Source organism: Gekko japonicus, unplaced genomic scaffold, assembly GCF_001447785.1.
Source record: "Gekko japonicus isolate JY-2015 unplaced genomic scaffold, Gekko_japonicus_V1.1 scaffold1155, whole genome shotgun sequence".
Taxonomy (NCBI): Eukaryota; Metazoa; Chordata; class Lepidosauria; order Squamata; family Gekkonidae; genus Gekko; species Gekko japonicus.
In genome coordinates this window covers 238265-251340 of record NW_015166457.1, presented here as the reverse complement: position 1 = coordinate 251340, position 13076 = coordinate 238265, and the positions used below count along the sequence as shown (strand labels likewise).

The 13076-nt window shown below is 43.2% G+C and overlaps 1 protein-coding gene across 2 annotated transcripts in view; it reads left to right on the top strand.

Annotated features, from left to right (window-relative positions):
• The window catches only part of GRM1 (glutamate receptor, metabotropic 1), a 296102-nt gene that overhangs the window by 63795 nt on the left and 219231 nt on the right, over positions 1-13076 (top strand). For both annotated transcript variants that reach the window (XM_015412041.1, XM_015412040.1), the window contains exon 2: positions 3614-3863. In XM_015412041.1, the coding sequence (XP_015267527.1) occupies positions 3614-3863 (250 nt within the window). The remainder of the gene's footprint in view (positions 1-3613; positions 3864-13076) is intronic.

Here is a 13076-nt window from a genome sequence, read left to right as displayed (position 1 = left end):
CTCCCTTGATCAATGCATGTATGTTCAGGATTCAAGAGGAAAGTACCATGAAGGTGATGATGAATGTCATCTTCCAGCTATGCATATGCATCATCCTGGTAAAATAATTAACTACAGTAACAATCGGCTCTTCACGATGAGTACAGAATGGAGGTGGCCTCTAAAGCTGACCAGGATTATAAATGTACAGCTCTGGCTGTTGCATCGATCTGGGAACTGCACTCACAATATTGTGTTTTGAATACAGTGTCTCTTCCAGCCAGGGATACCAAGAAGCTATTATCGTGTTGCTCTGATCCCAAGTATGCATTCTGTATACACCCAGCCTTCTTCAGTCACCCTCTGGGGATGTAGACAGGATTCCTGGAATATTGAGACCCACCACATGCTTGTACAATTCTTGCCCCTCCTGACTGCTTCAATCTGCCAGGGGGGGGGCTGGTGGGCTGAGTCCAGGAGACAATAGATGCCTGCCCAAAAGAGGGGGTAACTATTCCTGCCTTGACGTGGGTAATGGTGCACCCAATCCTAAAGAAACCTACTCTTGACCCAGGAAAACTGAATAACTACTATCCACTCTCAAATGTACCATTTGAGGGCATATACATTCTTGTCCTGACCTGGATAGCCCAGGCTAGCCCAATTTCGTCAGATCTCAGAAGCTAAGCAGGGTTGGCCTTGGCTACTATTTGGAAGGGCGACCTCCAAGGCATACCAGGGGCAAGACCATAGAGTTTGCCTAAATACCAGAGCATCTCTACATGACATTCCCGATGCAATAATATTACTGTTTAGGGGCAGGGTTCCCCCACCGGCCAGCTGGTCTGTGACAGGGAGAAGCCCCTGAAATTGGGGGATCCCCCACCTGGGCCTGGGGGCTGGCAAGCCTAGCTGCCACCCTTCCTAGGCAAAAATGAACTTGCCACTGTGGTGCATGCCCTGGTAACTTCTAGAGCATAGTACTGCAATGCACTGTACGTGGAACTCCCCATGAAGACTGTCTGGAAGCTCCAGTTTGTACAGAATGCTGTAGCCATAGTATTGACTGGAGTGGGTCACAGGGACCATATCTTTCCATTTTACTTCCAGACTCAATTCAAGGTGCTGGGCCTTTAAAGCCCTGTATGGCCCGGGATCAGCATACCTTAAGGACCACCTTCTGTCATATGAACCTACTCATACACTCAATTTCTCTTTGGAGCAGGGGTCATTTCGTAGAAAAAAAGCTAGGGGAACTCATTAGCATAACTCATTAGCATATGCCACACCCCCTGGCATCAGGGGCCCGGCGGTGGATCTGCAAGGCCGGTGGGAGTGCGAGGAAGCCCCACCAAGGCCCTCCCTGGCCCCAGGCAGGCAGGGGTGGGGAGTGGCAGGGGGGAAGCAATTTATCCTCCCTCTTCTCCTGCCTCCTCCTGGCTGAATGAGGGCTGGAAGCGGGGCGGCCGGAAGCAGGGGGCGGGGCTTCATCGTGTGCCCCGCCCCCTGCACCTCACCCGGGGGAACTGCGATCCCCCCCAATCCCCCCGAAATGACCTCTGTTTCCATTGTCCACACCAATGGAGGCCCTGTTTCCATTGTCCACACCATCTGTGGCTAGATGGATGGTGATCTGAGAAAGAGTTTTCTTGGTCATGGCACCAAAGCTGTGAAAGTCACTCCCCAGGGAGATTCATCTGTCTCCCTCCATTGGGGTCTTTGACCAGCAAGTGAAGACTTTTTAGTTTTGCTTGGCATACTCCTAATAATGGTTACAGACCATACTTAATGTTTCTGGTGTTGTTTGTGTGTTTTTATTGAATTATATATTCTACCCCTAAGTGGGTCAAAAGGGGGAAAATGTGCTCGCCCATTGATTCCTATGTGGCTGCCAGGCAGCTGCCTCTCTGCACCCCCCACTCTCTGATTGATCAGCTGCAGAGCTCAGTGTTCTGAGGTAAAAAAAAAGTTACAGGGGACTGCAGAGAGCTAATGACAGGTGAGAAAATCAGAAGTGGCCAAGAACCACCTGTGAGGTGAAGCAAAGGTACTGGCCCAGCCTCTCTGATGGCTTCCAACACATTCCCCCCACCTCCTACACCTAACAGGCGGTTGTCCATCAGGTGCAGCCCCACCTCCACTGTGACATCTAATATTCCTCCCCCTCCCACACTGGACAGGCAGATGCCTGTCAGGTGTAGGAGAGGAGGTGGGATGGCTTCCAACACACTCCCTCCACCTCCTACACATAACAGGCAGTCTACAAGGTGAAGATGATAGAAATGGACTATGTGGAAAAACTAGACTGTGAGATCGACACCCAAAGGAAATCCTCAAACTGTACATTACTTCATAGTACTGGTAATGAGGGCATTTCAACAAGCACCTCTTCAGATTCCAAATCAGGTTAGCTGGGAGAGATTCAAATTTCTCTTATCTGTGTAAATCTGCTGTAAATTCCATTGGTTAGGAAGTAATGGACTGTCCAAACTACTGAAACTGGTTGCTTATGTCCCACTTCCCCAGCATTTCCTAGATGGCAAGAAGAATCTAGTAGAATAGTCAGAGTGCTATATTAGTTTTTAATTCACCTTTCGTTGCGTTATTATTTGTATATTTTTCTGCTGTCAATCTGCTGTCATGTTACTGAAAGTGGAAAAAATATTGATGAGGCAATCCGAGATGACACCTTTTTTTTAAAAAAAGGAGAAAATAGCTCTTCCAAAGCAAAACCTATGCATGGCACATGGTCCAATCCATCCCATTCCCATAAGGACCTGCATAGGAAAATAACCATTTGGACACAGAGCAATGGGCTACCAAATAAAATCAAAGAGATGGTTTTATGTAGCAAACAATTTGAAGATTCCTAAAGGGCAGAGGACAGTAAAACAGCCAAGGTGCAAAAGTAGAGTGGAGTAACCTGTGAGCTACAAATCACATGGAAGGATGCTTTGAATCATGCTCATATTGCAGCCATTAGAAGAGGCAGTAGATACCGTGCCCATTTGAACATTTCCTTTCCAGCACTTCTGAGCTTGGTTCACTACTTATTCAAAGCGCCCTAACATCTGACAGCACCATTGATTTTTTTGTCTCCTAAGTCTTCAGTATTAACAAGCCCCCAGAGAAACTCAAATCCTCACTTTCTTGGTTAACCTTTATATCCCTTGCCTCCTCCTGCCTTTCTTCCGAATGCTTGCTTTCAGTATCCTCTATTAACAAAGAAGAGTCAGTCTTGAAGTCAAGTATGTTTTAGATTCTGGAAAGTCTCATTATATTAAAAAAATGTCATTCTGCAGGAGAACAAAGCTAAGTGAAGAATCTTTATCATACTTGGGTGCCCTTGCCCTTCCACAACTGTTTTTGTTACAATTAATGAGCTAATAGCCAATTGATTCTATAGCCCAAGGCATTTTCACAACCATATTTATATAAAAGAGAGCGGTATTTCAATATGTTAATATTACCATGAGTGGCAAGTAAGGCTCCAACAGGGATTTGAGATGCTAGAAAGCTTCATTTAACTAAAATTTACATAATCTGAATGGTAGATATAGCTTCTGGTAATTGAGCAACTATTCAGATGGTGCTGGTGTCACACCGGAATAAAATAATCATTTGTTTTGTTTAGGAAATTATGGCGAGAGCGGCATGGAAGCCTTCAAAGAGCTGGCTGCCCAAGAAGGTCTTTGCATTGCTCATTCGGACAAGATCTACAGCAATGCGGGAGAAAAGAGCTTTGACCGATTGTTGCAGAAGCTCCGGGACAGGTTGCCGAAGGCCCGAGTTGTGGTCTGCTTCTGTGAAGGAATGACTGTCAGGGGGATTCTCATAGCTATGAGGCGACTGAAGGTGCTGGGGGAACTTCTCCTGATTGGGAGGTAAGCGATTGAAGTCATGCTTACAGTTGTCCTGAAAGGAGGAAACGGGAAATTCTGTATTGGATTGAATCCTTCACTTTATATGTGGGTTTTATGGGGATGCTGGTAAAACTTTTTGACGTCGTAAATATTTACCATTTCTGATAACCAAATATTTCACTCATTCACCACTGTTGTGTATAATCTGTTATGATCTATGATCTAACAGGGAGGGGCTGTGGCTCAGTGGCAGAGAGGGGTGACATGATAGAGGTTTACAAGATTATGCATGGGATAGAACAGGTAGAGAAAGAGGTACTTTTCTCACTTTCTCACAATACAAGAACTCATGGGCACTCAATGAAATTGCTGAGCAGTCAGGTTAGAATGAATAAAAGGAAGTATTTCTTCACGCAAAGAGTGATTAACACATGGAATTCACTGCCACAGGAGGTGGTGGCAGCTACAAGCATGGATGGCTTCAAAAGGGACCTGGATAAACATATGGAGCAGAGGTCCATCAGTGGCTTTTATCCACAAGGTATAGATAGGGACTCTCAGTTTGGGGCAAGTGATGCTCTGTATTCTTGGTGCTGGGGGGGGGCGACAGTGGGAGGGCTTCTAGTGTCCTGGCCCCACTGCTGGATCACCTGATGGCACCTGGTATTTTTGGCCACTGTGTGTCAGAGTGTTGGACTGGATGGGCCATTGGCCTGATCCAACATTGACTTCTCTTATGTTCTTATGTTCTCATCTGCTTGGCATGCAGAAGGTCCCAGGTTCAATCTCCGGCATCTCCAGCATAAAAAGAAGAAAAGATTGGCTAGTATGTGATGTGAAAGACTTCTGCCTGAGACCCTGGAGAGCTGCTGCCAGTCTGAGTAGACAATACTAACCTTGATGGACCAAGGGTCTGATTCAGTATAAGGCAGCATCATGTGTTCATGTCATTTCCTCCATAAAGGCTCTACTATCCCAAGGATGAGTCATTGCAACTCAACAATGTATGAAAAAGAAGGTTGTAGTGATTGTTATTCTCATTTTAATTCTATTTATGTAAACGTTTATATCCTACTTTTTCCCCCACAAAGAGAAATGAAAGAATAGATCTTGGCCAGGTCACGGTTCTACAGCTGATTCCTCCAAGGGCACCAATTGCAAGTCATGGGCTAAGAGCCAAAGGGCCTGAGCCCTTTGGATCTTGCTTTTTGGTGCACATCTTTAGTGTAGGTAGGAAGGAGACAATGACATAACTGAGATGGTATGCAGCTGGCAAGGTATTCTTCTAATGCTTCCTCTTTCCTGCTCCAAATATGACAATATATCAAGTTTTTGAAGAACAGATTAGTCTGCCTTTTAAAGATTTACTTCAAAAAATAGGTCATACAGGGAATAGGCCTAGGTCTTGGTATCAGGCACTGACCACGCTGATCCATAAACCGGATACGGAGGGAAGAGATATTAAGAACTATAGACCAATATCTTTACTGAATGTAGACTACAAAATATTTTCAAACATTTTAGCGGCTAGAATGAAAAAAAGACTTAATGAAAATAACACACCAAGACCAAGCAGGATTTCTACCCAAACGACAAATTAAAAAGAATATACGGCCAATCATAACTGTGTTAGAGTTCTTTGAAGCACATCCGGAAAAACAGCTGGCCTTAATGTTTTTGGATGCTGAAAAGGCCTTTGATAATTTATCTTGGAAGTTTTTAGTGCATAAATTAGCAATATGGGACTGTGGACAGAAATTTTTGACAATGGTCTCCGCAATATATAAGACACAAAATGCTAGAATGATAATAAATGGAGATATCTCTTCAAATCTTGAGATACAAAAAGGGATAAGGCAGGGCTGTCCACTATTTCCATTACTTTATATATTTGCTCTAGAATCTCTTAATGATGCAGTAAGAAATAATGTGCTGATACATGGTCTAAAGACACGAGGAGAGGAATATAAACTACTGGTTTTCGCAGACAATCTGGTCTTTATATTAGAAAATCCAACAGAATCTTTACCACATTTCCTTAACTTAATACATGAATATGGAAAGGTCGCTGGTTTAAAAATCAATACAAAAAAGACAAAAATTATAACAAAAAATTGCTCAACTGACCAGACAAGGATGATAAATGATATATCAGAGATGGCAATTGTAAAAACAGTTAAATATTTGGGAATAATAATATCTAACAGGAATAGTTTGTTAATAGAAAATAATTACTATAAATTAGTGGATGAGCTTAAGAAGGATCTGTTACGATGGAAAGATATACAATTGTCACTGATGGGTAGAATAGCTACTATAAAAATGGATGTTCTTCCAAGGTTCCTGTTCCTGGCGCAAAATATACCTATATTGAAAAGACAATTTTTTATATATAGAGCTCAGATATAGAGGGATTTGAACAAAGGTGAAATTTGAACATTTCATCCACCGGAAGATTCGCCTTTGGCTGTGTTTCTTCTTGCTCACTGCCATCTTGTTCCTATTTGTGCTCCTCTATGCCAAGTGTCAGCCCCTTATTCGAGTGTGTGCGTTATGTAGGGTCAAGCCACTTCTGACTTACAGTGACCCTTTGAATTGGTTACTTCCACAATGTCCCATCATTAACAACCTTGCTCTGGTCTTGCAAACTGAGGGCCATGGCATAAACTGAGCCAATCCATCTCATGTTGGGATTTGATCTAGGAACCACTTATTTGTCTTTTTGGTGGTCCGTGCTATCTATAAGACTCCCCTCTAGCACCCATAGCCAGCCTTATTTCATTTTTTCACCACTGCTGTCAGTTGGATCATGCTGATCTCTCCCATTGTTTCCTAGCATGATTGTATCACATGGAGCAAGGGCACGTTTTCTGACAATTCACGACCGAAGAACATTAATAACAGAGATGCAGCAGTTCCAGAACCACAACAGCTGGCATTGAATGCAATTCACTGTAATCATGAGAGACAGGCTTCACACAAGTATTGAACACCAACTGTGGAACACTCGTCTTTCTGTACACTTGCTTCTTTCACAGCTATTTGAATGTGATTATCTTGTATGCTAGAAATACTGTTCTTCAGTAGCACACTGTTACTCTTAGGTAGTTTGATTTCTCCTCAGCACCGTTATTGATAAAAACAGAGTCAACCATGGGGTGTTTGTACAGTATTATTCTGGATACAATATTAGGTAAAATGCGCAAAGCTCTCAGAAACTGTAAAATAAACATCTTCTTCATGCCCACTTACATAAAGATAACATGGGGAATACAATTCTTTTAGACTTGAATTTTTGATTAAACACATCTCAAAAGAGCTGTTAATTCCAAAGCACATATGAAGAAAGCTTCACAAGTGCTGCTTTTTAGACTATGAGTATGGTTTACAAATGTCTTCAGATGGAATGAAGCATTCCAGACTAATAAATGTGGCTTTACCTTATAGAGAGGGAAAGTTACATTTTCCCCTGTGAAAACTGTATCAAGAATATTATTTCTTTTGTGTCCCATAAGTTTCACTGCCATACACAGGCATCGACACATGTGTGTATGGCTTATATTAAGACTTCTCATTCACACTTATGCACTCATTAATCTATTCATTAATGTTGCTATTATACCAAACCCAAATGGTAGAAAAATTGGCACAATGTCATTTGGATCTATCCAGGGCTTTTTTTGTCAAAAAAAAAAAGCCCAGCAGGAACTCATTAGCATAATAGGCCACACCCAACAGCAGAAACCCATTAGCATATTAGACCACACCCTGACAGTGCAGCTCATTAGCATATTAGGCCTCACCCCATGCCTTCCCTTGGTTTGCCTGAGCACCACACAGCTGTGGGGAACCCGGGCAAGCCCCCCCTTGAAGGGAAGGCAGTTTAAACTGCCTTCTCTTGGCTTGCCCAGGCGCCCCACAGCTGCGGGGAGCCTGGGCAAGCCAGCCCTTGGACAGGCCGGGGAAGGCATGGGGAGGCATTTAAATGCCTCCCCGATCCTTCCAGGCCCCCCCTGGCCTGCCCGCCTTGGAGTTGCCGGGTGTGTGTGTCAATCTCCAAGCCTTCCCTCTGTAGCCACGCATGCAGAGGTTTTGGCTGTAGTGGGCATGGCCAACTCTGAACCCAGCTGGAACTCTGTTCCTGTGCGTTCCTGCCTGGGATCTATCCATTATTCAGAGGTTGTTTGCCGTTGCCTGCCTCTGCATAGGAGCCCTGGTATTCCTTGCTGGTTTCCAGCCAAATACTAACTAGGGCCAATCCTGCTTAGCTTCTGAGATCTGATGAGATTGGGCTGAGATCTGATGAGGTTAGGGCAGTTATGTCCCATCCCTGTTTTAAAATTTTCAAAGTGCCCACAGGCTGAAGAAGATAGGTGACAGGCTATATGCATAGTGGCTGCTATTTCTTTGAGGTATTCTGTTCTCTGCTACTTTTTCATGGGCACAAAGGTAAAATTTGTTTCCCCCCCCCATTGAAAATGGTTCCCTTAATTCCTGGCAGTTGTCTCTTTTGGACTGGGGGTCTTAAGAACATAAGAAGATAAAAGAAGCCATGTTGGATCAGGCCAATGGCCCATCCAGTCCAACACTCTATGTCACACAGTGGCCCAAACCCAGGTTTCTTAAGAGAGACATACCTCCAGCATGACTACTTAAGGACTCTGTCACTCTCAGATCTTTTATGAAACTTTCCAAAGTCCTTGCTTGCCAATTAGTCCACTCGCCTTGGCAGTGAGCCTTTCAAGGTCCTGATCACCCAACTGACTATGTAATTCCTTAACTTGAAAATCCATTATTAGGAATGTTTGAACACCCACTGGTGTGCTGCTCACCAGCTGCAAGCACGGAGCTGATTTTTCAGTGGTGTGTGCTGGAGTTTGTGAGGGGCTCGACCAGATTCACTGGGTTATTTTTCACGTGCTGGAACCTTACAGTGCAGTATTTCATGCATGCACATCGTCACCAGATGGGAGTCCTAGTTTCCTCCCTCTCCCACAGATCTGTTGCTGCTACTTGCCACTTGGCAGCCAGACATATGGATAAACAGTGAGCGGATTGGCCAGTATGACTGTAAATAAACACTATATTTTTGAAGGCAATTTATTATTCAGTGTTTGTTTGGGTCTGAGTTGTCATCAAGGGTGTTTTGCATATGGACATTTTTTGCGCAGCCTTGTGGGATTGTAGTACCTCCCCCCACCCCAGATTTTGGCTGTGGATTTAGAGATTCACTTCAGCAGTTTAAAAAGTAATCCATGGCTGGTTAAGAACATTAACTATGTGCTGGAAAGTCCCTAGATCAGATTTTTGTTTTGCCATGAACTGGCTGGAATTAGGAAATCTACAGTCTCCAATGTGTGGATTATAATACCGGCCTATTTTACAAGGTCGTTGTAAAGACTACTGACAGAATGAGGAACAGCGCAATATAAATACTGAGAGTTGCTACTATTTGTAAGAATTCAACAACTCAATGTGGTGAGATCTATAAATTAACCAAAATAGCTAAAAATAAGACCTCCAATGTGGATCTAAATAAAAGAAAGGGATTCGCTTGCACTGTGGTATGTGCTTCCCAGGATCATCTATCTAATTGGATATGGAATATAGCACCAGATGCACCTTTGGTCTGATCCAACAAGGAAATTATTGTTCAATTCAGCGTCTGTGTTCAAGAACGGAGTGGAATTAGGCATTCCACTCAGCCAACTTTCTTCTCTAAGGCCCTGTGGATGAGAATACCTAGCCCTAGATCTTAGGAAATTAGTTACATCTCAGCTGTTTCTACATGACAGTTGTAGTGTACGGTCTACACTACTTAAGGCAGCCAACCTCCAGGTGGGGCCTGGAGATCCCCCAGAATTGCAACTGATCTCCAGACTACAGAGATCAGTTCTCCTGGAGAAAATGGCAGCTTTGAAGGGTGGACTTTATGGCATTATGCCCCATACAAGTCCCCCCCAACCCCGCCCTCCCCAGACCCACCTCCAAATCTTCAGGAACATTCCAACCCAGAGTTGGTGGCCCTAAGTCACTACTATAAAGAAGATTGCTTGTATCCTGCTGTCTGTTTCCAGCGAGAGAAAGGCCCTTCCACTGAAAGGGGGTGGTGAATTCTGCTAATTTCCCTATTTTACTGCAGAGTCCCACTTCGCCTGCAGTTATTTATGAGGATTCAATGACCCTCCAAAACAATACTGAGGGGATTCAGTTGGCCTGCCCGCCTTGGAGCAAGAGGAGTAGGCTGAAAGGTCCTGCTGTCTCAGAGAATACAAGCCCCTGTGATGATCTCCGGTAGAGGTTGTGTCTAGAATACGGCATTCTTTTACTAATGATTCCCTTCTGCAGGCCGCCATCCATACCTTTTGTTTTACCAGATTATTTTAACTGTGCATTTGAAGTAATAATTGTGTTTGGTAATATAATGGCTTTCCAAGCATCAGGGTCTTCTCCAGTGAGTGCTCCCTTCTCATTTGGTGGCCAAAGTATTTGAGCTTCAGTTTCATTATCTGGCCTTCCAGGGAACAGTCAGGGTTGATTTCTTTTAGGATTGACTGATTTGATCTTTTTGCAGTCCAAGGGACTCTCAAGAGTCTTCTCCAGCACCATAGTTCAAAAGAATCTATTCTTCGGTGCTCGGCCTTCCTTATAGTCCAACTCTCGCAGCCATACATGACTACTGGGAATACCATTGCTTGGACCATGCGTATTTTTGTTGGCAGGGTGATGTCTCTACTTTTTATCATGCTGTTTAGGTTCGCCATCGCTTTCCTCCCAAGGAGCAGGCGTCTTTTAATTTCATGGCTGCAGTCACAGTCTGTGGTGATCTGGGATCCCAGGAACGTGAAGTCTGTCACTACTTCCACGACTTCCCCTTCTATTTGCCAAGGAGTGATGGGGCCGGATGCCATGATCTTAGTTTTTTTGATGTTGAGCTTCAAGCCCACTTTTGCGTTCTCCTCTTTTACCCTGAGCAAGAGGCTCTTTAGGTCTTTTTCACTTTCTGCCATTAGAGTGGTATCGTCTGCATATCTGAGGTTGTTGATCTTTTCCCCAGCAATCTTAATTCCCGCTTGTGATTCATCCAGGCCAGCATTTCGCATGATGTACTCTGCATATATATTAAATAAGCAAGGTGACAATATACTCTCTTGCTTTCTTCATAATCCAGCGAATGTTGGCAATTTGATCTCTAGTTCCTTTACCTCTTCGAAACCCAGCTTGTACTTCTGGCAGTTCTCTATCCACGTACTGTTGAAGCCTAGCTTGTAGGATCTTGAGCATGACCTTGCTAGCGTGTGAAATGAGTACAATTGTGCGATAGTTTGAACATTCCTTGGCATTGCCCTTCTTTGGGATTGGAATGTATACTGACCTTTTCCAATCCTGTGGCCACTGTTGCGTTTTCCAAATTTGCTGGCAAATTGAGTGCAGCACTTTAACAGCATCATCTTTTAAGACTTTGAATAGCTCAGCTGGAATACCATCACCTCCACTAGCTTTGTTTTTAGTAATGCTTTCTAAGGCCCATTTAACTTCACATTCCAGGATGTCTGGCTCGAGGTCAGTGATTATATCGTCGTGGTTGTCAAGGACATCGAGGTCCTTGACAACAGTATGAGAATCATACTGTCAACTAAAGAAAGTATGTAAAATATTTAGTCTGGGGAAAGGCTTTGGACATGTAACATAAAATGACACCTTCTTGTTAAGAGTAGTGCTGCTTTGGGATTTCTCCTATTTAGCTAGGTCAGCACTGAGAAGGTCTTCCCGTTACATACGTCCAAGCTTCCTACCACTTTTCCTTGAGGCTAAACATGAAACAGAAGAGGTAGTATTTCTGGATGATGATGATGAACACAGGTGGGACAGTTACGCTGATATTGATCGAAAAGTGTTGTGGATCAGGCCATCTGTTCCAACAGGAGACAAGCACCTTGTTAAGTTGTCTTCACCCATGTCTACTCCTAAGACTTTAAACATTAATGACAGATAGCAGCTCCTCCTTTTCCTGGTACCTGAATGATTAATCCTGTCAGCGCTTCTCTATATTGTATCTTATTGCCCCAAATGAGAATGAATTGTAGTGAGATGTTGTATACTGCAACTATCAAAAAGAGTATGATGACGACAAGGGACTCTGAGTATTATTATTTTTCAGCTGGCGCAGACATAATTTAATGTCTAAAAGCACTAGGGCAGACCCAAAAGATGGGAAATGTCTGGATCAATTTCTCTCCTTAACTTGAACTGTCCATACAAAATGCATGCATTTGCTATTTGCAGGTAATGTGCCTTGAGGGTAAATTTGTATCCCCCCCACCTCTTGTGCCGCCACTCCAAGCCATGAAATGAACAGGTGCACAACACTGTGATCTGGAATCGACAGAAACAATTTCTTTTAATGAGATAGAAAATAACTACCATGGAAAGTGTAACTTCTTGAACTTGAATAGTTTAACCACCCTATCCTACTCTACATAGTTTATATTTATTTATTTGAAAGAACCATTTCCTATACTTTCAGTTATTGAGATAGCTTCCAGACTAATAGAACAGCAATTTTATATCTCTACAGTCAGTATAAACAAACAATCAGAAATAGTTCAATGGCACTGAGAATAACAATATAGCAGCATAGTAAAATAATTACTAGGCTAAACATGAAACACAGACAGTAATGGTAGTATTTTTGGGTGATACCTCATGGTGATGGACGCATGCTGATATTGATCAAAATGTGCTGTGGATCTGGCAATCTGTTCCACCGGGAGACAACTGAAACTTGTTAAATTGTCTTCACTCATGTGAACTATAGAACTATACAGAATAATAGTTAAAATACTATAAAAGCAAAATACTTAACAACTAAAACAAAGCAGTGCAAGGCAATTATAATAAAAAGAAAAAGACAAAAAAAAAACCTTGGACAAAAGGAGAAGTCTTCATCAAGCACCAAAATTGCATTACATTTGATGGTAGGTGTATGGCTTGGGAAAGGAATTCCAAGGCTGGCAGCATAGGAGTATTCATGGGTGAACATCTGGCACAGGCTATGGGAGTTGGTAGTTCTTTAAGTCTCCAGGTCCCAAATCGTTTAGTGCTTTAAATGTAGTGATCAGTCTTTGAATTGCACCTTAAACAGAATTGATCCTGTTTAAGAATTTGGCAATGCAAGTGGGAACCCAGAAAGACGTGCTGGAAGTATCTCCTCCCCCACTATTTCCTCTTTCC